The 27,074-nt window shown below is 37.0% G+C and overlaps 1 protein-coding gene across 1 annotated transcript; it reads left to right on the top strand.

Moving 5' to 3' along the window:
* Nucleotides 1–256: 256 nt before the first annotated feature.
* On the top strand, nt 257–5,115 carry LOC113287163. The gene is made up of 7 exons (XM_026535840.1): nt 257–1,665; nt 1,810–1,928; nt 2,113–2,985; nt 3,431–3,794; nt 3,871–4,024; nt 4,450–4,537; nt 4,654–5,115. The coding sequence occupies exons 1-7, from the start codon at nt 424–426 to the stop codon at nt 4,772–4,774; spliced, it is 2,961 nt and encodes a 986-aa protein (XP_026391625.1). The 5' UTR covers nt 257–423; the 3' UTR covers nt 4,775–5,115.
* The last annotated feature ends 21,959 nt before the right edge of the window (nt 5,116–27,074 follow it).

Genomic DNA, 27,074 nt, shown 5'->3' with positions numbered 1-27,074 from the left:
TTCTTGACAGTTTACCTTTTCAGGCACCCTTTCTTCTTTTTCGTTGATCATTTTCTCTGTTTTTTCTCTTCAAAAAGGAAAACAAAAACAAAAATCCACAACTAATTTTAATCCGTTCTTCTGACAATTAGACAACCAATGATTCTGTTAGGAATTACTTAAATTAAGAAAATGGGTTTATTATAGTTAGCTTAATTTATGGTTTACACCTTCACCCTAGCTTTGTTGCTTTCATTTTATGATCTCTTGTTAATTTTGTGGTAAAAAACAGAGAAGCCAAGAAAACTGAAGAAGAAGAATGCAGTTTTGGTTTTCCTTTTCATTCAGAATGGATTGTTTTTTGGGTTTTCGCCAAGAAAAAATCTTATTTCTGTTAAGATTTTGATTATTATTATCTCACTGAGAAAGAAGAAAGAAAAGAAAATGGCTTCATCGAGAATTGAAATTGCCGCTTCTCCTTATGGCTGTGTATTAAGAGATCATAATCAGAGGATTCGTAGAGATAGGGAGAGAAACAGAGAAGGAACACAAGCTGTTTTTCGTAAGAACCTTGAAGTATTCGTGCGAGATCATTTACAGACCTGCATTGTTTTTTCTACACCAAGAGAAGATTCTGAAGTTGCTTCTTCAAATGAGAATTCTCAACCTAATAGTAGGTTTACTAATAGTCGTAATCTTCATGAGAGAAACAACAACAGCAACCAGAATTTTCGATCGGCAGAAAGGGAGAGGAATCGAAGTAGCAATAACAGCCAGGGAGAAAAAGAAACTGAAATAACATCCTCTAATGAGTCTCCTACAATGAGGACGCAATCAAGGATACTTGACCGTTGGGGTACTCGTCAAGCTAGAGAAATGATGAACACCACGGAGAGGCAAACAAATGAGGCTGAACTCATGGCATTATCAAGTTCTCAGTCTGTTTCCGCGAGGGCTTCTTCATTTTTGAGAGAGAATTCTCCTACTACATCAGAATCTTCCGTTGAACAACTTCCAAGTTTGAGGGCTTCCTCGCTTGTCCAGAGGTGGAGGGAAATCGAGGCAGAGTCTAGGACTCCAAGAGAAAATCACTCGGGTAGGTTTTGCTTGAATTCTAATCCAGAAGTTATTAGAAGTAGCAGTAGTACTGGTAGCAGTAGTAGTACCAAGAATTCTAGATCTAGCAACGTTGAGGATTCTTCCTACGTCGAAGATCCGTCTTTGAGATCCGAGGCTTGCGAAGATAGCGCCCAAACATGCGAACCTATAACAATTCCTGCTAGATCACAAATTCCTGAAGACCCATTCCCAGACTGGGCGTCCGATAGGACGGCTGCAAGTGAGCCAAACTCTTCTTTATATCAGAGGCAATCTTCCGATGTAGGAGAGACCGACAGGGGTAGAGTGGCAGATATTATAAAAAGGCTATCTACGTTTAGTCAACCCAATAGTCCTGTTGCTTCCTCCCCTATGTGTGATGAACTGGATCGAGAGAATTCAAGCGATCTATCAGATCATGGAGAACAAAGAGGTTCATCCGCTATTGGGAATACTCTTCCCCGGGTTAGAGGTCGGCAAGCACTTAAGGATTTGCTCATTCAAGTAGAACTGGAGAGGCAAAAGGAACTTGGTGGACTAGTTGAACGTCATGCTGTATCACGGTTCACTCAGCGCGGCCGTCTTCAGGTAATTTTATCCTTTCCTTCACTTGTTTTGTATTCACTCTAAATTTTGACTCCATGGTGCATCTGATACTTAGAATTTGCGTGCCTAAAATTTCTAACTCCATATTATATGTTAACATGGACGAAGTATTGTACTATATTTTAGGCATTGCTTAGGCTCAAAATCCTGCAGCGTGGAGCCGGAACTCAAAATCAAGAGCGACCAATTTCAAGAGCATCTGAATTGGACCAACTACAGCGTCGACCTACCATCTTCCACCTAAGGTACGCCACAAGCATTTGGTTTTAAGTCATAGCTACATGGTTGATTTCGTTCTTGTGCACATTCTTAAGTTGTATGCAATGCTTGTCTCTCTAGTTCTATTCACAATTTCTTTTAATCTGTAAATTTGTCAACGTAAATTAGTTTTAGCACTAACCATGGGTATCCATTAATCATTAATACCAGGGAGAGATTCAATTCAAGAGTCGAACAGAAGAGTATGGCATGTTCTAGTGAAGAGGATACCTCGAGATCTCCTGCACAATTAATAAAGAATGCCCATGAGACAGAACACTCGGCTGTGTCAAGACAAGATGGTAACCAAAATGATCGAAAGGATGTTGCTACCACTGCTCCCCCTCCCCCTCCACCTCCGCCACCTCCTCCTCCTCCTCCTCTTCGTCTTTCTGCTGCTCCTCCTAAAAAAGTGACTAAAGCTGCGAGTACACCTACTAAAAGTACTACTGCACGTGAGCTAATTAATCTAAAAGAACAACTCCCCTCACTTCAATCTATAAGCGGACATCTGCAAGAACGAGTAAGTCAAAGTTCCAAAGTTACTTCGAAAAGGCCATGCTCTGATGGAATTGGCGCACTCAAGTGGCAAGGAGATTTGAACACCGCAAGATGCTTACATGGTTCCGAAAGAAATGGTATAAAAGAAAAACAACCAGATCTTAAAACCAGCCCACGCATTATAAGCTCTATTACAGAGAGTTGGGAGGAAGGGACAACATTAAGAGTTGGCCAGCTCGATTGGGAAACACCTTATGAAACTGTAGAAAGCTCCAACGTTTCAGACGTAGATGTTATAACTGAAGAAGAACCAGACATCGAAAACGAACAGCATGTGGGTTTCATCGATAGTTGGCAAGAGATTAGCGTAACCGAAGACGAATCAAATCTCAGTACGCACCAGCTTGTTGAACCTGACAGTAGTCCCTGGCTACGTAGTATTTCTCATCAGCATAGCGATTTTGAAGATCGTCGTCAAGCATGGTACCGTAACATGCTTGAAAGTAACACAGATAATGATGAAATTCGCGAGCTTTTTGAAAGGTATTAGTTTTTTATACATCACCATTTTTCTACTGGATTATTAAGATGCTTATAGCTTTAAAAATTCAACTTTTAGGTCGGGAAACTCTAATTATTAGTAGAAACTGAGTAAATGAACCCATTTGTAACCAACCTTTAGTTCAATACCATAACTAATCTTTAGTTCATAATTAAGCTTCTTAACATTTGTACCAAGATAAATGAACCCTGATTTTTCTGAATCTGATCATGCCTCTTGGATTAAGCATTTGGTTTATTATCTGCATAAAATGGGTGCCGTTAAGAATAAAGCAGCCGTACATGAACATGGAGAGCCTAATAATGTCAGTCAATTTATAGTTATCCTGGGCCACTTAAAACACTGGCTATTGGTTTTGAATTAGATGTCCTCTGACGTTATAAATTGTCACACTAATTCTAAGTAGTGATTTATTTGAGAATGCAGAAGAAGTGTATCGACCTTTCTCACCAGTGACTTGCGAACGAGAATGGATCAAATGGTCTCTTCTTTCGTAAGAAGACGAATAAATCAGACTATTTCGGAAGCCAATGAACATGAATACGAGGAGGAAGAAGAGACCCTTCTGAATAATGAATATAATGAAATAAGTGATTACCCTGATCAGATGGTGTCCACATCGTTGCAACTACCTCTGCCATCTCGTGTGAGATCTCGGAGTGAATATCAAGATAATGATGTCAGTGATGGTGACCAATATGTATCTGTATCCTTTCAAGAACCCCAGTCGTCTCATTCTTATGAAGAAGATAGCCCACAGTCATCTCCTTTCACTGGGCATCGTTCACTGGTGAGAATTGCAATTATTTGAAACGAAAGGTGCCATTTCTTGTGCATTTTAATAAATAAATTGCAATTATTTTTAGGAAATGGAACTGATATACGATCTGAGGGGCCACATGGCACAACTAAGTCAAGAGATGTCTGAACTTCGAAAATCAATAAAGAGTTGCATGGGAATGCAGGAGCAGTTGCAGCATTCTATAAAGAAGGAGGTTTCAGCATCCGTGGACCACTCAGGTAAGTTAATTGTGTTCCGTTATGACATTCTGAAATTAAATCCGGCGATGCCTGTCAGAAAGGTCATTGCTGCATTAGATCAATGGTCACAACCCCAGAGTAATGCTATTTACATTCTAATTACTGATAACCTGCATTAGTAGTAATCTTTTAGCAATGCCAAGTACACGGTGGTAGTCGGCCAACCATCCATCAACTAGGGCCAAGAAGACCCTAAATTGAGTTTGGTAGTAGGGACTTCGCAGGTCTGCTCTGCTCTGCCTTCCTTTGTCTGTTCGAGAAAATCTAAGTTCCCACCTTATCAATCACATGGTTGGCAGTTCTGCCGCTCACAAAAATTTAAAATGCCCTAGACAATAATTTCTTCTTCCGCATTGCTGGTGATCTCATTCATTTATTGGACAAACCCTCTTTTGTATAATCAGGGGAGCTCGTGGAGTTCAACAGGCAACGAAAAAGAAAAGGCAATTGCTGCATTTGCTATGAAATGCCGGTCGACTCACTATTATATAGGTACTCGTTTCAATGCCTTACAGCTGACACTCACCCTGGAAGTACTAGTAGATACACGAAACTCCAAATATAACAATCCCGGCTAAAACTTAAGATTTCTTTTTCTTGTTGTTCAGATGTGGGCATATGTGCACATGTTTCAAATGTGCACATGAGTTGCAGTGGAGTAGTGGAAGGTGTCCGATATGTCGAGTCTCAATCTTAGATGTCGTGCGGGCATATTCAGAGTCTCAATAGTATTCCAAATGAATGGGTTCTTCCACTTGAAGACTTTCTCAGTTTCTTCCTTATAAAACCAAACCTGTAGTAGAAAGTTCAATATTCATTTTCCTTTCCTTTTTCCCTAGCATATATGACCGGTGCATGATATGCACTGCTAATACTGGTTGTGTCTTGTTTAGGTTTTTATGTGTATAATTTTGATTTTTGTTAGAGGGAGAGTAAAATGTGATCCGAGGAGCGTAAAAATCGTAACTGACTTGATAATTAGGACCAACTCAATATATTTGTATGACTCGGACTAAAAAATCCTTATCAGCCACACAAATTTTTTACACGTGTTCGAATCTTTTCTTTTTTACCGTCTTCTTCTTTTATAAAATTGAATTATTAACCACAGAAATGCTAACTTCAAATATACTACTCCCTCCATTTCAAAATAATAGACTAGTTTCATGTATAATTTGTACATGAAACCAGCCTATTTTTTGAAACAAAGGTAATATGTTAGACAACAATACTGAAATCGTTGGTTTCCATTTGGCAATAGTATAGACGATAAAGTGAGAAAGCAACTGGATATTCCAACATTAATTGTTTTGTGTACAAGTTAACTCTTCTTGTATCGAGATCTGTTGGGATACACCAACACCGGATCCTATCAAAATCGTTCCTATCATTTACAGATTATCAGTACGAACAGAAACAAGGAAGATAAAGCATAAGTAAAATAACCTAACTTATAAACAAGCAACTGCAAACTTACGATATCGGTTTACAAAGCAATCTCAGATTTTTTATTTTTAGGGTTCGTGATTCTTTCCTAAGAAAGAAAGACAAAGGAGTATGATTTGGTTGTGTGAAGAACATGTGTGATTAGTAAGGATTTTTTTGACCGAGTTGGAGAAATATACTAAGTTTATCCTAATTAGTGAGTTAACTAGGATTTTTGCTCTCCTCAAATCACATTTTGCTCTCCCCTAACAAGATTTATGATTTTTGATAGGTTTAGCTTCTACTTGTTCCAACTTTCTATCTAAGTTAACAACTACTTATTTTTGAATGGGTATAATATATTTTTCCGTTTTGGTAATAGGGTTTGTATAAGTTTTTGACGGTTCAATATCCATTCCTCTTGTCCCTCGGGGCTCAGATTTGAGGTGCGACGTATCTTGTAACCATTTTTGAAATCTCTATTTCTTTCGGGAAAAAATCTTCCGAAAAAATATCTAGCACATTATAACGGAAATTCGTATTTTCACGACGTAAATTCTCAAATTCACCGCACCGTCCAAACCAGGGACTTTATTTGCCTTTGATTTTTGAGGTTTATAAGTTTTAAGTTTACAAATTTAATTTAGGTTTGCGAAAATGAATGAAAAACATTAGTAATAAACTACCAAGACAAAATCTTACAAACTCAAAAACGAACTTGCAATTCATACAATTTTTTCAATAATAACATTTGTGCTAATCTCTCAAGCTTAGCTTCGAGTTCTTCGAGCAAGTGCTTGGAAGTTGAAACATCACTAGACTTAGCAAAAAGCTAATACGTGATATGATGTTCTTTGAATTATGATCAACTACTGAAGTCCTCGACTTGTGCTATGATTGATTGATAGAAGAAAACGAATTCAATAGGAAAAGGGTCAGTCCTCATTACGTACCTTGATAAAGCTTCTTCAATTGATGTCTTCTTATGATATAATTGCCCGAGTAGCTAATTGTGTCTAAATATTTTCCATAAATTTTAGTAAATGCATGAGTAGCTAATCTGATGCTTATCCAACTTAGAAACGTAGATAAAGTAGGAAAGTGTATATACAAGTCTGTGCATCAAAACTTGCAAAATACCTAATTTAGGGAAAACTCTCACCAAACACAAACCAATAACACACTTCTTCTTTTCCTTCACGTGCAGGTCCAACAAAAACCATATCCGAGTGGGTTTCAGTGTTTTACTCAGAACCTTTCATTCCGTATCGGAATTGAGTGAATAGTTTTTCAATTTCTACCAAATAATGGTGATTCCTTCTAGTTAACTTGGTCCAGGTGGACCGACCAAGTGACTTTCTTCCTTTTCCATTTTTTTCGCTTATTCGTCGCTCAACTTGGTCTTGGGTTCTTTGGTACCTATATTACTTCACTTCTTTAGTGCTTTTAAATCTAATTCGCCTGATTTAGATGAATCACCTAACATGAGATATAAAATAGGACAAAAAAGTTATACAAGGTATCCAAAGAAATCTAACAAAAACAAGTATGCATATGTCTCTACAAATGTGTAATTTAAGCACTTATCAAAACGTCTTCTGATGATACCAAGAGATGATGATACCAAGAGATAGTTGAAGCGGAAGCTGCTATTGAGGTGGAGGTTGATGTCGATGCGAAAATTGTTGTCCATCCATGGTGCTCTATAAATGATTCTTCAAATGTTGTTGATAAACACGTAAATGCGATATTTTTATACTCACATTTATATTAGCTAGGTCTCATTATTTTTCTAATAATATTGTTTTAAGATTTTGTAGGAAATACAAGCCAATCCAATCAATGGTAAGATAAACGGCTAAAAATACCAGCTAAATGGCTTTTGCAACGAAAAAAATCAAATTCGCTCGCGACATCAGTTGATTGGGCTGCTTATTTAGTGTTGCACCAGTTATTATAATTTGCAGCCATGATATGTCACGGAACGGATACAAAGTAATTGTCTTTCTTATTCCAAGCACATCAAATCCACTAGTAATCAAGAGATAAGTAGAAGTGAGTGTCCAAAGTGTTGTAAGGTATTTGTGATAGAAGTCTACAAGGAAATGAACGTGAATTCCATTAAAGAAATATATAGTGGGACGTGGCAAGTTTGTCACCACTGTTCATTTGTGAAAGATATTAAATCTCCAACAGCACCATTTGTCCAAGGGTTTTTTAGACGGTGATATCTGTTGATGAGTTTTATTCCAAGCAGTTGTTGAACGGAGGTGCGAGTCACGGCAAGATCAAGACAGTAAAGACAAGTACATATGGTAAATGAGCAGGAAAATGGAGAAGATGGTGTTGCTACTGATGGGTTGCTAGACATGAATGATGTTGGTTTTGTATTCCAAAATTGGTGTTGGTTAATGGCGTACTGCAGTCTCGATTGCAGCAGAAGCAACGACGATGGTGTTTGGGTGCTTTATGTATCGTTTAAGATTGGAGCTAATGGCTGAAATCAGTAAGGTAGTGGTGGTCGTTCTAGGTATATATAACATCAACAACAACAATGGATTTCTAGAGATTTACTGAGGCAACTGATATTGGGGTGAAGCAATTAATGGCAATGAGGTTTTGCTGTACAATCTAAGGTGGCATTGGTCACAGCTGTGAGCACATGGAGTTGGAAAAGATACGTTTATGGATATCAATTTCTTCTCTACTACTTTTCCCATGGAGACTGGAATGAGCAATGAAGATGAACTGTCAAGGCTACAAGGGGGTATACGTTGGCTGAAGTGGTCTTTTGATTAAAAGAGTAGTTGTACTGATTTTGGAGTCGAATGGAGTGGAGTTGTCCTGAGGCTAGAAATTGCTATCGTAGACGAGAATGGGATGGATGTATATTTTAATTGATTGGCTCTGCAAGCGGTACAAGAAGAGGTTTGACCAGGAAGGTGCGATGAACATAATGGGCAGTGGTCAGACTTTGTAATGGTCTGAGTTTAGAAGTTGGAGTCATTATTTGATTTGGGCCTTTGGCAATTTCGTAAAGTCGAGTTAGAAGTTTTGGGAACACTGATATATAACGAGATACATACTGAGAGAAGGGGATCGGCGACAGAGCCGTGAATAGGGTTTGCTGTTTATTGTTTCTTCTTGCTATGGTTTGCTAGTTTTCTATGTTAGAGTGACGGATAAACTTTTAGATGTTATTTCATTTTGTGTACTAAAACAAAGTCTATTTTTAGTGCTTAATCATGTTTGAATGTCTTATTGATGGTATTTGATTTATAACTCTTTCATGATTTATGCTATGTATAATTTATAGTTGGATACTAAACAATCCATCTTAGACCTGATTAGTGACTTTCTATGATAATTATTTGACTATTTATGCCATGTATATTTAGTGCTTCGGATATCTATTTTTAGGTCGAGACCAAACATATGTTATAAAAATTATTGTGAAGCCTTTTTATCAAAAAATCTTCCGTATAGGAAGCTATGTGTTGCTCCCCTGTATGAGTAATATGAGACTTTTGTGATAGGATACGTATGAATTCAACTCTACAATGGAATTCCTGAATCCCTTGCATGTTTGTCACCTTTGATATTTCTTTTGCCCGTAGTAATTTGATTCGTTTAGCTTAGGTTATCCTATTAATTTTTATTAGTAAATTTCATGTATTGCTTAGAGGTATTTTCACACTCCTCGTGGGAACGACCTGTACTTGCCATTGTCTACTAGATAGATACTGTGCACTTGCAGTATATTCATTGTAGGTTTCTAAACCTATCAAGTTTTCGGCGTTGCTGCCAGGGAGTGGTTACTAAATACTCTTTAGTTGATATCGTTTATTTCCTTTTTTTTTTGTTTTTTTTTAATTTTTTCTGTAAATAGCTTTTTTTTTTTATAGATTTTCTTTTGGTTTTTTTACGTAGCTTGTTTGAAAAAAACAATTAGGTACTTTAGTCTAAAGTGCGGCGATTGGAATCAATAACGGGCAAGAAAGTAAGTACTTGATATTCTCGCAAAGCTTTTGCAAGGTGAGTTATTGGGTAAATTTTAATTTATATTATGGTTTCCAGTAAGCTGGCTTCTTTTATAGATTTTTGGAATTTTACCAAAAGAGTTGAGACAGAGGAGTCATCTGATATTTTACCTGAGGAGTATGCATATGCACCTTCTCATTATCAGGAACCTGTTAGAGCTGAGTGTGTAAATAATGATTGGAATTATTCTCATAGGTATGATCATTACGGACCTTGTGAAGGTTATAATCAATACCAACCTTACCCAGGTTATGAGATAAATTATATCGATACCAAATATTATTCACACACATATGAGTCACCATATGAAAGAGATAATCAATTGTACGGTGAACTATCTTCATCTCTCGTATCTAGCTTTGATCAGTTGGTCAAACAAACTGAGTTTATTGTCATTGAATCTACTAATAGATCTGCCGAAACTGATAAAATAATTGCGGAAATTATGAACCAGTAGAGGATCGTCTATACGATGATTCAAGTTTTGATTTTTCTCATATTGATGCCACTGAAAAAGCGGGGGTATAACAACCACACCCAATAATTCATTCGGCAATCTGTACGGACAAAACTCTAACTTAATTCCAAGAGCACCAACTTAAAAGCGAGACTCAATCAAGAATTATATCAAAGAGTTTATATCTCTTTCTCAATAAAATCATCAAATCAAACAGATAGAAATCTGCGAGCCTGATTGATATGAGAAATAACTTGGACGGTACCAAAGACCAATGCCCAAGTTTCAATCAAGTTCTATCCAACAAACAAGGTCGGATTTAGCAACTGATCGAACTACACACAACCTGTGATATTTCAATTATATAATTATATAATTCGTAAAAGAAATAACAGACACCATAAATTTATTAACCAGGAAACCGCAAATGCAGAATAACCTTGGGGCCTAGTCCATATTTGACACCACATTGTATTAAGACGCCACAGACTCTATCCTACTAAAACTTAACTTCAGAATGGAATGTAGTTGATCCCTAACCAAGTCTCACACCGATTAAGGTACAAACGCGTTCCTTACGCCTCTAGAACCACGCCGAATTCTGGCGCACTTGATTCCATTAGCTGATCTCACCCACAAATAAGAGTTTCTACGACCCAAAGTCGAAGACTTATAAACAAATATGTCTCCCACATATATGTATATTCTTTATTCAGTTTTTGTTCCGTCTTTTGATAAAATCAAGGTGAACATGAACCAACTAATAATCCAGTCTTATACTCCCGAAGAGCATCCTAGAAATATTAGTCACCTCACAATAACCTAACTGATTAACAGGAAAAGTTATTTTGGAATCACAAGAGTCTGAGACGAAGAACTGTTGTGATTACTTTTTATATCTTACCTATCGGAGATAAATCTCGAGTAAATCTTAGAGAAGATAAAAATCAATACGATAGAACAGTAAGATCAGAATACGCTACTACAGAGAACATAGTTGGATCTGGCTTCATGAATCCCAATGAAGTCTTCAATTCGTTAACTTATAATGGTTTTGGAAAAACCTAAGTTAAAGGACAATCGACTCTAGTATGCAACTAGGAACACACAGAAGTGTGGGGATTAGGTTTTCCAGTTACTAGAGTTCTCCCTTGTATAGTATTTCAAATCAGGGTTGCTTTCAATCAAAGCAAATATAGGTTAGTAAAAAAACATTTAATATTCACAGTTCGATGAAAACCTGATTTAAGATTCAAGCTAAGTCTGCTTAAAAATAAAGCAATCAATCTCCAGCGTTAGATGGTCTTAGCTTGTTACACACAAATTAAATATACGTTCATTTAGATATGGGTTACTGTACCTAAACGTGTATATTGAGTTGGCTCAATAACAGTTACCGAAGTTAGCCATATGAACACTTTTGTCTTAACCATATTCAGCTAACACTTCTAGATCAAATATGAAGATCAATCAATCATGAAAGATAATCAAATGAATCTAATTGTGTTTCAAATAGAGTTGCTCAATTATTCACTATCTCAAAGAAATATACATGAAAAAATTGAATTGAAATCGGTTTGATTCGTAATCATACAAATTACTTATACAAGAATCAATTCATGAGCATTAAGCCACGGTTTGCAAAGATTGCATTCTTTAAATCATAAATGTTTTAGTTCATGAGAATGAGAATCATACATGACCGATTCTATAATTTCACCACTGTGTTCGCCAACCAGGTACGCGAACAACAACTCCATACGTTGGCCTAGTCATGCCGTTCACAAACCCGGTTCGCGAACAACCGTTTCGAACCAACTTAGGTAAACCCGTTCGCATACTAGGTACCGCAAACAATAGTTCCGGACCTTCTCAGGTAAATCCATTCGTGTACTAGGTACGCAAAAAAGAGTTTCGGATCTGAATCATCATAATACAGTTCGCATACTAGGTATGCAAACCGTGTTGTATCCAGACATGGGTAATTGTTCTAAACTCTCATTTCAATCATTGAAACATCCTTGGAAGAGGACAATGGTTGTCTCACACAAACCATTAGTTTTAAGTAATTTTCAAGTGATCAATACGAAACTTCCCAATCTAATATCAAATGACTGTCTCACACAAATCATATAAGATGTTCAAGGTAGCATAAAATGGTCAAGATTTTGAGGGCCATATGACCTTCTTGCACGGAAGTCTTCAAGCAGAGATTAGATACTTTTCAGCTCACTGGATATGCTCACACTTGGTGGACTTCAGCTTCATGTGGTTTAGATTATGTCACAACGACTTGGGCATACTTTCTTCGTATATCCAATAACCAATATTTTCCTCAGAGTATTTGAAATTCTAAGGAGAGAAAGTTTCTTTCATTTCAGCAGGATAACTTATCTGTTATGGAGTATAAGATTGAATACTCAAGATTGTCAATGTTTGTAACCCACCTAGTAGATACTGAAGAGAAAAATAGACGTTAGTTCTATATGGTTTGAAATCCGTGTATCAGAGGCATATTGTTGGAAATCCAATGATTAACACTTATGTTAGGGATGTTGAAAATGTCAGAGAGCTTGAGCAAGATTTATTGTCTCATAGGAGGGATGAGGATTACTTGAAGAAGGACAATAAGGTTGATCGTGCATCAAAGGTTTCTTCGGGTCAACACGGAGGTGGTAAAAACAAGCAGACGCAGAACAAAACTCCATAAATTAGTCAGTCGGAGAAGAAAAGAAAGGGGTATTGGAATCAAGGTAACCGTGGTCAAAAAATTTGGTTGTAATGAACGGGCAGTAGTTCCAGATGAGAGCGAGGCTCTTGCTGCCAAACCAATTAGCTTTTATAGGTTTTGCTATAACTGTCGTGAAACAGGGCATAAGGCATCAGAATATACCAAAGAGAAATTTCAGACAACAGATAGACGTGAGCAACCAAACACTGGGGTTGCCACCGTAATGTGAAGCCTCGTGTCTAGAGTCAACTTTTTGATATACAACCTCCTGAGACAGAGAATGCTACTTTGGGAGGTACTTTATTTATTTTAGGAGAATCTGTTAGTATTTTATTTGATACCGGAGCTATACATTCTTTCATTTCTTCTAAGTTAGTTCGCATGGTAAATCTTTCTATGAAAGTGTGTGATTTTCCTTTATGTGTTGGTAGTATGGTAGAATTGAGTAATAAGGTTGATGCTTGTCCTATTATGATTGGAGATGTTTATCATTTAGCGGATCTTTATGTATTAGAGATGGTTCCTTATGATGTAATATTAGGAATGAACTAGTTATCTTCTAATATTGTGCAATTGGATTGTGCTGACAAGACAATCACTTTTGCAAAGCCGCGTCAATCTAAGGTAATAGTTCAGACTACATCTCGAAGTTTTTTTATAGAAGCTTTCCTTAGACATATTGAGGGTGAAGTAGTAGATAATGAGTTTCTGCATATTGCGAGTATACCAGTGGTGTCTGATTTTGTGGATTTATTCCGAGAGGTTCCCGGATTACCTTCGAATATGCAAGTGGAGTTCTGCATCGAACTTCAACCAGGTACAACACTAATTGCTTGTGCTCCTTACATAATGGATCCAAATAAATGCACGAGTTGAAGTCTCAGATTGACTAAATTTTGAGTCAAGGATTTATTCGACGTAGTTCTTCACCTCCTGTTTTATTTGTGAAAAAGAAAAAGAAAGACGGTTATTTACGATTGTGTGTTGACTACCGTGAACTGAACAAGGTCATGATAAGAAATAAGTATCCTTTACCCAGGATTAGTGATCTATTTGACCAGTCGAAAGGGGATTTATGGTTTTCGAAGATCGACTTGCGATCAGGCTATCATCAGCTTCTTGTAAGAGAGCAAGATATTTCCAAGACTGCATTCCTGACTCTTTAGATAACTACAAAGAAAATCGTAAGAGAGCAAGATATTTCCAAGACTGCATGTTGGGTAGAGATAGGAGAAAAGAGATATTTGGGACCCGATTTGGTTCAACTAACTACAAAAAAAATCGTAGTGGTGAAGGATTGCCTTCGTAAAGCCCAGAGTAGGCAGAAAAGTTACGCAGATAGGAAACGGCAACCGATACCGCTTGACATTGGGGATGAAGTGTTAGTCAAGTTGTCTCCTATGAAAGGAATAATGAGGTTTGGGAAGAAAGGGAAGTTGACTCCTAGATTTATTGGACCTTTCCATATAACTAAGAAGATTGGAAATTTAGCATACCAGTTGGAGTTACCATATCAGTTGCATGGAGTGCACAATGTATTTCATGTTTCTATGCTACGTAGGCACGTAAGGGATGAGGAGCGAGCTCAAAAATCCGAACTTAATGACTTGGTTGTGAAACATGATGCCACCTATGAAGACAAGGCGATTAAAATTGAAGATCGACAAGTAAAAAAACTTCGATCTCGGGAAATACCATTTGTCAAGGTGCAGTGGAATCCACAAGGCAATCAAGAGGCTTCTTGGGAATGGGAGGATGTTATTCGTCGTTCTCATCCGCATCTTTTCAATAACGAGGTAATTTTGATTCCGAGGACGTAATCCTTTTCTATCGGGGTAGACTGTAATACTTCAAATTTTATCAACGATTATGTACGAATAGTTTTTAAGATACAACGGAGGCCCTTAGTGGATATGATATTTTATTTAGCATTATCCTAAGTGATTAGTAGGAGGAAAAGTAAATAAATTAGGTCTTTGACCCCTTCCACCTAGTTCTTAATCGTTTGTAGAATAAAATACTTATAAAAGAACTATTAAAGAATTGAAACCTAATGAAATCGCGGCCACACTTATTTTATCAGATCAATGAATTTTTGGATGGAATGTTTATCAAGTAATAGTTGATTGAGTTAAGAGCTAAACTGATATTCTGTTCATCTAAGTATATAATCAAGTTTCTGCTATTAATAAGATTTGTCTCTTTGTTTTTATTTGTTTTAGGGTAGGATCAGTCAAAGGAATATTTTTGTGCAAGTGGAGAAAACTTAATTACTACTGGTTTGAGGCAAGTTTTCTAGATATCTTAGTTCCGGACAGTTGTAGAAGTTCGAACTAAATATCTCTCTTGAACTATAATTTATGCTTGAGTTTTTAAACCATTGTTTTAATCAAACTGTTGTAGTTTTCTTAGTTGTCTGTGAGGTGAGTGCAGGTATCTATTGGATGTATGAGATGATGAGTATGGTGGCATGACATAGTTAAACTAAGTATATTAGATGTATAGTTGGTTACTGCTTGGAGATTAGCACGGTGTGTTTAATACATATATGCGAAGCTTTATGATCCATTTGACATGTTTAGGAGTGATCATTGAAATTAGCCACTTAATTCTCGTTGTAAAGTTCCTAGCTAGATTTATAGTCAGTAATGAATTGATTTCTTGGGTGAATTATTTGTTATCTAGGATACGTTGGACCCGGCGATAATGGTAGCAGTGTTCGTAGCAGTGGATATAATAGTAGTGGATATAGTAGGGTGCCCTTGGTTGATATCATTTGTTAAGTACTAAATCCTATGTATCATGATGTTAACACCAAATTCCTAAATTAAACGTAGTTTTCATGGGCACTAAGTATTGTTAGAATAGTGTTGTGAAATCTTAGACTATAATGAGGTTAGATTTAATAGTACTGTTTGATTGTGATAAATTGTTGTCGACTTAACCTATTAGCTACAGCAACAATGAGCTAATAAGTTTTTTTTGGCGTAACTGGGAGTATCTCTTGGAAGTATTACTGTTAGGAGGAGCTATACTTTTCAACTGTTAGCTAGTGGAGACCTTGGGTGTCTATGTGAGGAGTTTTAAAGGGAAAATACGATTTAGTCGCTGCAGAGCTTTGTGGACACAGGATAATGAAGATATGGATATGAAACATATTCGTTTTCCTGGTTTGTACATGAAAGTCAGTTTTGTCATAGAAAAATTAAATTTTGGACTAAATCGTTTAAATACGGACCGACTCGTTTGAAATTGGGTAAATTTGGATTAGAGAGTACCAGGCTTGAGAGTGGTGGACTAGAGCGTCCAAAGCCCATTATAAATGGGACTAAACGTCAATTTCTACTAATTTATTCTTGTCGGGCAGCTGAATTTGACACTGATATTCAATGAGTTTTTATTACATGCCCATTGAAATATTAATTAGCACTAATTTCTTAATGATAAAACTCATACATTAAAAAAGAAAGAGAAAGGTGTTTCCAGATTTTTTTTTTTTTTTTTTGACAATGCCCGCTGGGTTAAGGAGACCCAAACCAAGGAAGAAAAAAACAAACTAAAAACAACAAACAAGCAGAAAAACTGAACTATCTTTTCCTGCGCCTATGATAAATTTGTTGAGCCTTATCCGCAGCCAAAATTTTTCTGAAATCAGGAGAGAATTCTCCATGTTGAATCTCTACCCAAGTATCACTTAGATACAGCCCTGCAAGATGGTCACTGCTCTGTTTGTTTCTCTATAACAGTGAATAACTTTCCATGAAACAAACTTCCTTCTCAGATGCTTAATTCTTCTCCATATATGTAAGACATTCCAAGGCGGTTCAGGTTCAGGATTAGTGAGCAGATTATACACAACCATGGAATCTGTAGCAATGTGGATTTTTAATTTATCAAACTTGAGATCCATTTTTAACCCCAGGTCAACACCCTGTAGTTCATGAGCCAAGACTGAAATAGGGGAACTTCCTCCACTAGCAGCACTTATAACCTCTGCATTATGATCTCTAAGAATAGCACCAAAACCTTCAGCATCATCAGACTTAGAACCGTCAGTATTTAGCATAGTTTCATCAGTAGCAGGAGCAAGCCAAGTACACTCAATTGTATCTGGTTGTACAAATAAACAATCAATTCTCCATCTGCTCATAAACCATCTCATATTTATCTCTCTCCCTCTTTCTCTCTTGTGATTCTTGCAGCCCGTAGGTGTTATTGGAGCAATTACACCCTTGCCCATGATCACTCAAAAGGTATGTCTGTTTAATCACCAAGGAACCTTGTTGTCTGCTCCTCACATGCTTGTGTTGAGGGTCACAGTTCTATGGCCCAGCTCTTGCATGTGGTTGTACAGTTGTTATTAATCCTTATGAACTGACATCCTTGACAGCATTAGCAGCAGTTGAGCTCTCCATTCAAGCTGGAATACCTCCGGTACTTCTTACTAGTATACTTTTTTAAGTTTGCGTAGTGGATCATTTCAGCAGTATACTAGAAACCTTATCAGTCTCGTGGAAATAACTTCGATATGTGATTTTTATATCGTGGACATATAAGACTAAGATGATATTCATTGAAGAAAACAAGATAGATGAAAGAGAGAATGATGAGGAGAAGCCTCAATAAATTTCCTTACTGGGTTAAGTTTTTATTGTCGGAGTAAATAAGAGTACTGTTGATTAATCTAATGGAACATTAGTATCTCCATTTAAAATGTAAAGCTCTCCTCAATGTTATGCTGAAAATTATTTATTTGTTATATATCAAACAAAAGTGGCGTTAGTCGCACTAACGAACTTCCTGGTAATATCAGGTAATTTTTCGCTAAGGCCAACGTTGTCTTAACATGAGCAAGAAATGATCATGATAGTTTACTCCTTTGACTGCTCATTTTTGAAGTCACGTCTTCTAGTATAGTATATTGTGAACTCTCAATTCATCTTTGATGGTTAATTGTGCCAGGCTTTATGCGATGTAAAAGTGTTTCCAGTGTTTCCGGTTTACTAGGATGCAAGGGAACATTAGACCATGTTCTAATAAAGTCGGATAAATATTTTGTTGGTTTTCCTTCTGTATATAATCTAACTTAGTTTGTTACCACTGGATTGATTATGAGTTTCTGATTCAACTGATTTTTTCTGGAATTCTTTGTTTTGCTATTTCAGGGTGCTGTTAATGTGGTTATGGGGAATGCTTCCGAAATCGGAGACAGTCTCTTAAAAAGTTCACAGGTTTGATACACTTAGCAAACTAGATTATTCACTATATTTAAACATTATATTGCAGCAAATGTTAAAACATTAGAATTGATGGCAGATGCTGCACAAACTGTGAAAAAGGCATGTATAACTTGTTGGAGACAGTGACAACAATCGTAGTTAATTGAGAAAAAAATACTTAGCTCAACCCGACGCGTGAATGATGTTCCGTGAGATGCGATGATAATGGTAGCAGGAACTAGTAGAGGCACGTATGAGATGCGCTGACCTAAGGCAATATCGGCTGCTACTCCTCTTGTAGAGAGATGCTATAGCAGTTGGCGAGTCACCTCCAAGATACAACTACTGATAGTACTCCTCAATGTAGCATACAAAGAGAGTACTCTAATAGCTTGGAAGAGATGTATGAAGAAATGGAAAAAGTTACAGCGAAACAAAAACAGTAGCAGAAGTAAATGAGGGAGGAAGTTGTTTTTGTTTCTGTATCTTTAAATGAGCTAAAACAGTTCCTTATAAACTGTTTGAAAAGAGGTTAGCCGTTACAAATAAGAGAGGAAAGATTCTCACGCATGGACAAAAAAAACTTTTGCTTTTGTCAGTGTTTTCTCACGCGCTGGAGAAGATTTTGTCAAAACAAAAAAATCTGAGTGAGATACACGTTTGAAAATTTCAACAAAAAGATAGGTCCCCACACCCGACCGGCCGGATGGCGGCGTGCGTGCTTCGGTGCGAAGCACCGCGCGTACGGGAATGGCAACCTTGCCATAGTTTAGGTCTTCCCCCTCACACAAAAGTGTGTAGACCCAAAGGCTATGCCCTTTAGGTAACACCCATGGTATTTAAGTAAACTCTAAAGATTTTAGTCTATGTGGGACTATTGTTTTATCTATTCAAAATGAAAAAACAACTAGTGGGCAATAGGTCTATTGAAAATGAAAAAACAATAGAGCAAGAGTCAACCACATGAAGCATCATGATGATAACACTAAATACTTCCATAGACTTGCAGCAGACAGAAGAAGAAGAAGCTATATTGGTGCTATCAAGGTTAGAGGAGAAATGACTACAGTGGAAGCAGACATTAAAAATGGTATTGTTGATCACTTTCAGCAGATTTTTCAGAATATTTCTTCTAGAGCTGTTTCAATGGATCATATGAATTTCAATATCATTTCTGAGGAACAAAAGACTTGGATAGAGAATGGCTTTACAGAAGAAGAATGCTTGTCAGCACTGAAAAAGTTGGGTCAATTTAAAGCCCTGGACCAGATGGCTTCCCCATAAAAAAATTTGTTCTTTGTTGGGATATTTTGAAAGAAGATATTATGTTGGTTTTCAAAGAATTACAAGATAAATTCTTCTTGGATTGGAGGCTTAAAAACATTTTTATAGCTTTAATTACAAAAAGAGAAACAATTGAATAGATCAAAGATTTGAGACCAATTAGCTTGGTTCATGGTTTGTATAAAATTATTTCTAAGGTTCTTGCAGACAGATTCAAGGAAGTGCTTCCATCAATCATTTCTTCTCGTCAATCTGCCTTCATCAAGAAAAGACAAATCCTAGATAGTGTGCTTGTGGCTAATGAACTTATGATTCTAGAAGAAGAAGTGGGAAAGCAGGGTTGCTTGTGAAAGTGGACTTTGAAAAGGCTTTTGATCATGTTAGATGGGACTTCTTAGATGAAATTATTGCTCTTATGAATTTTGGTGAAAAATGGAGGAAATGGATGAAATGTTGTGTAGAATATGTCAGATTCTTAATTCTTATCAATGGTTCTGCAACTGGTTATTTCAAATCTGAAAAGGGAATCAGACAAGGAGATTCCATCTCTCCTTTCTTGTTCTTGCTTGTAGGTGAAGCTCTTTCATTTATGATTAAGAATGCCCAGGAACAAGTTTTGATTGCAGGCTTTCAAGTGAATGAATGCAGCAGCTAGATTGGTAAGACCCTCAGCATACTGAATCGATTCAGATTTCAAACTATACGAAGATAGAAACCAAAAATTGATTTTACCTTGGTAAGACCCTCAGCATACTGAATCGATTCAGATCGACCAGTTTTATTTCTTGGTACAAGCTGCATTAACAAACATGAAAAAAATCAATATCCCCAACAAATTCCAGATTCAAATAGCAATCCCTAATAAAATAGGTAAAACAACATCATTAACAAACATATACAAATCAAAATCCCTAATAAATTACAGATTCAAAGAACAATCCCTAATTACAGATAAAACCCTAAAGTCCTTATGATAATCGAAACAGATTTTTTTGGTGAAAATCCTAGAATCTTACAAGAAAATTAGATCTAACCAAATCCAAATTAAACAAGAGAAAAAGAAGAAGAAGTAGAAGAATCATACGCGATGTAAGGGGTTTGTTTAATTACAAAACAAATCGTTGTTGTTATCTTTCGGTTTAAATTTTGGCTTTTAGGAGAAGATTGAGAAAATGAGAAAGGGGTTTGGGTTTAGGAGCAAAGATTGAAGTGATTACTTCTGATTTTTTTTAGTTTCTGACTTCAACGAGGATATGAAAAATGGATAAAAGAGATGCGCATCTAGCAATTGAGCAGGTTAGAACGATAAGAGAGAGGAGGACAGATAGAATTTTAAAAAGGTTTGTTATAGAAAGTTGTTTCTCTCATAGTGGTTTTAGAACTCTACCAAAACCTATTAGGGAGCTCCACGTTTTTCGAAAAATACCTATCTCTAAAACTACTGTGATTGAAACAAGTTTAAGTAAAACAACTGTTGGCCACAACACTAAAAGTTATTACATCCCAACAACAGTCGTTTTAGTGAAGCCCAGGAAGTGGTTAAAAACCAATTTTCCACTAGTGATAAGACTTCAATATGTTGCTGATGTTTGACGCTCCTATGCACCACTCGAAAGTAGTCCAGCAACACCACATCTTCTACACAGTTTCGCATATAACCTCTAAGGCGGACAGAGTAATATTGTATCAACTTCGGCACTCTCTTATAAAACAGGCTCCAATTTGGTTTTTTACGATCAAAGATGCATTTGTTGCGCATAGCCCACAACTCCGACCTGATGACTAAGTTTGCAACCAACCACAGGTCACGCACCATTGTACTTCTGCCCTTAGCTGCTTTGCATGAAACAAAAAGGTTAAAGTTAGCTGCAAAACCAAATAAATCAGAAATCCAATGCCACGCACGAGCTGCAAAGGTACAATAAAAAAGAATATGCCCCAGCGACTCCTCCTCAATGCCACACAGCACACACACTTGTTTGCCAATTGAATTTTGAACCTTGATTGATCCAAAGTGGCGCAAGCTCCACGAATGAATTTCCAGTTTTGAGCATCCAAGTTAGGGTGCACTTCCTTTCTCCACAAAAGGTACGCTGCATCAAAATTGCCATGCTTCTGACGTATAAGTTCTTTAGCAGAACTCACACTAAATTCACCTGAATAATCAGGCATCCAAACTCTTGTATCTGCTCCGCCAGAAGGAGTTGGAAGCTTGTCCATATCTAATCCAGCCTCAAGTAAACACTCCAAATGATTTTCCGGAATAACCCATTGATTATCTGTCCAACATTCACTCACCAGCACCAATCTATCAAGAGTGAAATCATCTAAGATCTAAGCAAAACATTTCTCCCCATACCATGCATCATAGTAAAGTGAAGTAGACCTGCCATCACCTAGAAGCACCTTAGTATTAGCTTCCAAAGAGTTATAAACCTTTCTAATGCCTGGGAGAATGGTAGACTTCACCCCATAAGTCTTAATGCAACCATTTCGACCAAAAAACTTAGCCTTAAGATAACCTGCACACTTCTTATTAGAAGTGAGAATTTTCCACCATAATTTCATGAGAATAGCATTATTCATGGTAGCCATACGAGATAAATCAATACCCCCCTCCTCAAAAGGACAACAGATTTTATCATACGCCACCACAACAGCACGTCTAACATTAGCATCTCTCGACCAAATAAAATTCCGTATTGCACGTTCACATTGCAAAATGAACTTGTTAGGCCATTTATAAATCTCCATGTTATCAATAGAATAGCTTGAAATAACAGTTTTAACTAGAACAATACGGTCATGAAAAGATAAGAGGAAACCCTTCCAACCAGCAAGTTAGGTTTTAATCTTCTCAACCACATTGGAAATATGATGATATCTAACAGTACCAGGCATGATTTGAACTCCCAAGTAACGATACGGAAAAGTAGTTACACTCATCCCCAAATAATCAACAAGATAAGTTCTTCTACTCAAGGAACCACCACCATAACAAATCTTACATTTTTGGCGACAAACTGTCTGACCAGAAGCACGCTCATATTTACCCAACAAATCCACCAGGTTATTAATGCTTCGTAAATTGTCTTTACAAAAAATCATAATATCATCAACAAAAAAGAGATGGGTAGGAGAAATACCACCTCTAGTTACCATGTGCAACATCTTCTTCTCAGCAAAAAGCTTCGAAATGTTTTTGCTAAGGACATCTTCAATCAAGACAAAAATCAAGGGAGAAAGGGGATCACCTTGACGTAAACCTCTATTAATCTTGAAACAACCCTCCTGACTGCCATTCAAGAGAATAGAAATTCTAGCAGAATTCAAGATATGAAAAATCCAAGTGCACCATTGCTCCGAAAAACCATACCTATGAAAAACTTCCAACACAAAGGTCCAACTAACCGTGTCAAAAGCTTGGGTGATGTCAAGCTTAAGGCCAATATTACTATCTTTGCGTTTGATATGAGGCTCATTAACCATTTTCGAAGCAAGACTAATGTTTTCATGGATGTTACGCCCTTTCATAAAAGCCACCTGTTCTTCAGAAACAAGATTATCCAAAACACTTCCTATCCTAGTAGCCAAGATCTTAGTAAAAATTTTGAAGAAAAAATTACTAAGACCAATAGGACGAAAATTACGAAGAGAGTTTGCACCTCTTACCTTGGGAAGCAAAACGATTAGGCTAGAGTTCACTCCATTTGGAATATGACCAGAATCCCAATAAAAAATAATAGCCTTAATCAAATCTTCTTGAATTATATCCCAGCAGTTTCTATAGAAGCATCCACAAAAACCATCCGGACCTGGAGCACTATCAGCCCCTAAATCAAAAACGGCTTGTTTAATTTCCTCAAGAGACAAAATTTTGTCCATGGCTAAACTTTCCTCCTCCGAGATGCTAATACGATCATAGTCGAATAAACTAGCATCACCCTCCAACTCCGGCCCATTGAACTTGTCTTTATAATAGTGCACAACATGATCTCTAAGCTGGTCATAATCAGAAATTGTATTGTCGGCACTGTCAACAAGTTCAGAAATGGTGTTAGAACTTCTACGAATTCGAATGCTATTATGAAAGAAATTAGTGTTGCTTGAACCCTCCACAAGACACTGATTTCTTGATTTTTGTTTAAGCATAGTGTTCAGCTGAAGACGCGTTTCACTAAGCTTAGCCATAGCATCTTTCATGAGATTTAACTTCGTAGTATCATTAGCGTCTTCATCCGAACAAATAGCAGCTTCCTCAAACCTCAACTGATCTTGTTTTAACCGAGAATGCACATTACCAAAAATCCGAAGATTTCACCCCTTTGAGCCTCTTTAACTTATATGTGAAAATAAAATCTAGAGACCCGGTAACTGCCATATTCCAACTCTCACTAACCATGCGAAGGAAATCAGCGTGCAAGAACCACAACTTTTGAACACGAAAGAGTGCTCTTTTGGGTCTTGGAACAGCAAAAGGAAAACCCAAAAGTGTAGAATGGTCAGAAACTTCCCTAGGAAGAGCTTTACACCGCCAATTCTCAAATTTTGCAAGCCAAGCCGCATTAATAACATCACGATCAAGTTTACTTAAAATTCTATCCGTACCCGATTGTTTATTAGTCCAAGTGAATTTAGTACCCAAAGCATCATCTTCAAAAAGATTTTTGTCATCCAACCAATCTGAAAACTCATTAATAGCAGAAGTTCTTGGCTCAAGACCACCCTTTTTCTCATCTTGACGAAGGATACAATTAAAATCACCAATGACTAGCCAAGGAATAGCGTCATCATGAATATTAAGTTGCTGCCAAAGTCTTCTCCTGGTAACTTGAATATAGCTAGCATGAACAAATGAAACATGAACCCCGTCAACCTCAATCGTAATGGCATATTTGCTGACATTAACTATTGAAGGACTTATTGTATTTGAATAATAAACCCAAATATTAGCAACACTAGAAGAAGAAGCATTATGAATAACATGAGAAGAAAACCCTTTCCTTAGAAGACCGTTACTAAACGCTGCAGATCAATGCACTTTAGGTTCAGCAAGGCAAAAAAGATATGTCTTAAAATCTCTAATTAACTCCTTAAGTTTATCTTGAGCTATATCACGTGCAACTCCATTGATGTTCCAAAATAAAACTCGCATTAATAACCTTTGGGGTTTTTCTTTTTATTCAGCTGTACTGTAGAAGTATTTGAGGAGGATTTTAATCTTGGAGAAGAACCGTTTCTAGCTCTAATACCCAATTCTGAATTGTCTTCCAAATATGACAAAGATTCATTATCTCTCAAAGCATCCAGTTTTGCCTGAAGTGCCAAAAGTTGCTGATGTTTGGCTTTTCTCGCAACTTCATCAACTTTGCCAATTTCTTACACAACTGAGGATTCACCAACAAAAGAGTTTCCCAGGATATTAAACTTGTTATGAGAGATGTATTCAGAACTTCTTTCAAGAGCGTCACACGTAGGTGTAGAAAAAGATGAAATAGGAATCCTACCCGGATTAGGAAGTCTAGTTCTTGCCAATTCAACATTAACTGAATGCGCAAAAGTAGCTTGTTCCGCCATAGCTGTAGCATTACGCAATACAGCTTCGGACCTGATTAAATCATCTTGAATCTGTTGTTCCAACTCAATAGTGCCATCAACGCTCACCAGTTCAACCGGTATGTTAGTTTCAGGAGGTGATTTCTTATGCTTTCTTCCATTCTTCTTATAGTTTGCAACCTGCCACGTTGCATTGTTTTCACCCTGATGAATAACAAGAGCTTTCGGTTGCTGAGACGTACCAATTGGCTACTGAACTTCTGTATGTGCGTGCTTCTTCCTGCATTCAGACTCTAAGTTTCCAACAATCTTGCACTTGGAGCAATACTTCGGTTTCTTAAGGATTTCAATTGGCTGCAAAAAATTACGACCACCAGCTTCTACATAAACTGAATCTGTCTCATGTTTTGCAAAATCTATATCAATCAAAATGGAGGCATAATGACCATATTCATGATTTAGGGTTCGCTTGTCAACCACAATGGGCGTTCCAAGGGATTTCCCTAATGCTAGCAGCGTCTTTTCCACCCACATCTCAACATGAAGACCGGGAAACTTGACCCACACGGTAGAATGATAGGTACATTGTTTTTCATCATCAAACCCTGGATACTACTCTATCAAACGCAGTGGCTGTTCATTCACAATCCACGGATCTTTATTGCCATCTGTGTAAACCTTGTCTTTGTCTTCTTGAGATAACAGCTTGATAATGAAAAAACCATGATTCATAGGAATAAACTGAACCCTAGCATCACCAAGGATCCATTGTTGTTCCAAATTAATTTTAATATCATTAAGTTTCACACCTTTGAGATCCAGTCTTCCAATGATACTAAATCGCCATATCTGACAGTCTTCTTCATAAAAATCTTGATGAATTACTAGGGCCGGCTTACCATCTTTGACAGTAGGGTTTGGTAAAGAACTAATATCAATAGCAGTTGTAACGTAATTTTTGTTATTTTTTCCCATAACAAGTTCAGCAAAAGTAAGTTTTGGATGACTTGAATCACCCACAGATTGTTCTCCCATCCTTAATCACCAAAGTTGATCAAGGATTTGAGCGCCAGAAAGTTTTGAAAAGAAAAACCCAAAATCGCCAGAGAGATTTTAGGAGAGAGAAAATTGTCACCTGTTGTTCTGGTCTCTTTACGATACATTCCTTAGCACTTCTACTATGTTTCTTTCTGGTGCTACTGGATGCTCTATCTTCCAGTTTCTCCTTTTTGCATCTAGTAAGAGTCCCATGCTTCCAATTTTTTTAGGACTATCTAGAATATAACTAATGGGACTTCTATTGGCTTTCATTTATTTTGTTCTGCTAGCAAGTTATGGGCTGCTAAAGGATGATGTTCCATTTCAAAAATATTGTTCAAGTTTCCGAGTTAATGTAAAGATTTTTTTCCTTTGTGGATATTGTTCACATTTTTTTAGTATCAAAATTGCTCCTGATTGAGTTGTGCATATAATTCCATGATATCTGGTTTGTGACTGAAATGTTTGGAATTGTAGAGTTCTTCCCTTTTTTTTTTAGGATTCGAATCCGGGAAATGTAACAACTGGCAGTTATGCTGTGAGTGAATAATTTTTTGGGTATAGATCATTTTCAATCCATTTTAACTCTATTTGTGATTGCTAATATGAGTTCCACTTTACACTTTACAAATTTATCAAGTGTTCTGGTTTTAATGCTCCTCCCGAGGTATGACTTTACCCACTGAAATTCGAAGAGTAAGATGCGTTGGTTACATGAAAAAGAGATCAGAATGATCATTGATTTGTGTCATATTCAACCGACGTCCTTGATTTGGACATTACAATACAACAGTTTTGGGTCTTAACTGAATCACTTTGAACGATAATAGTTGTGTTTTCAATCAAAATAAGAATCTCCGCGCTCGAAATTTCTAACTTATCTGTGGATTTTTTGTTTTTGGGTGTCCTTGGAACTTGGTGGAAATGCACCCTGTATAGTCTTCGATGATGCGGACATAGACGTGGCCGTAAAAGGAAGTGTAAGTTTAATAATGTTTGGGAATTCATTTTCAGTGAGGGGAAGCTGGAATATAAACATATTTCAGCCTTTATGCTTAATTATATGAAAGAATAATCTTTTTCCTTTGTAACATCCTCAAAAATTAGAACCCTCCAGTTGTGAATGGTAGTTCAAATCTTTTATTTGTAACATCCTCAAAAATTTCAGTTAGTCCTAACATGGTCATAAAATCTAAAGACTTAAAGGCCTAGATAAAAAAATCTCCCACGTCGAACGGTGAGAAAACCCTCGATTTCTATTGGCCGAAATAGGTCCTT

Source organism: Papaver somniferum, chromosome 6, assembly GCF_003573695.1.
Source record: "Papaver somniferum cultivar HN1 chromosome 6, ASM357369v1, whole genome shotgun sequence".
NCBI classification, from domain to species: Eukaryota; Viridiplantae; Streptophyta; class Magnoliopsida; order Ranunculales; family Papaveraceae; genus Papaver; species Papaver somniferum.
Note: the sequence above shows the minus strand (reverse complement) of the source record. Positions and strands in the feature narration are given on the sequence as shown.

Bases quoted from the DNA above. Each gene is read 5' to 3' on its own strand.
- LOC113287163 (XM_026535840.1), top strand. From the start codon at position 424: ATGGCTTCATCGAGAATTGAAATTGCCGCTTCTCCTTATGGCTGTGTA. The intron at 2,986-3,430 runs GTATTAGTTTTT...TTGAGAATGCAG, and splicing joins ATTCGCGAGCTTTTTGAAAG to AAGAAGTGTATCGACCTTTC. The intron at 4,025-4,449 runs GTAAGTTAATTG...TTGTATAATCAG, and splicing joins AGCATCCGTGGACCACTCAG to GGGAGCTCGTGGAGTTCAAC.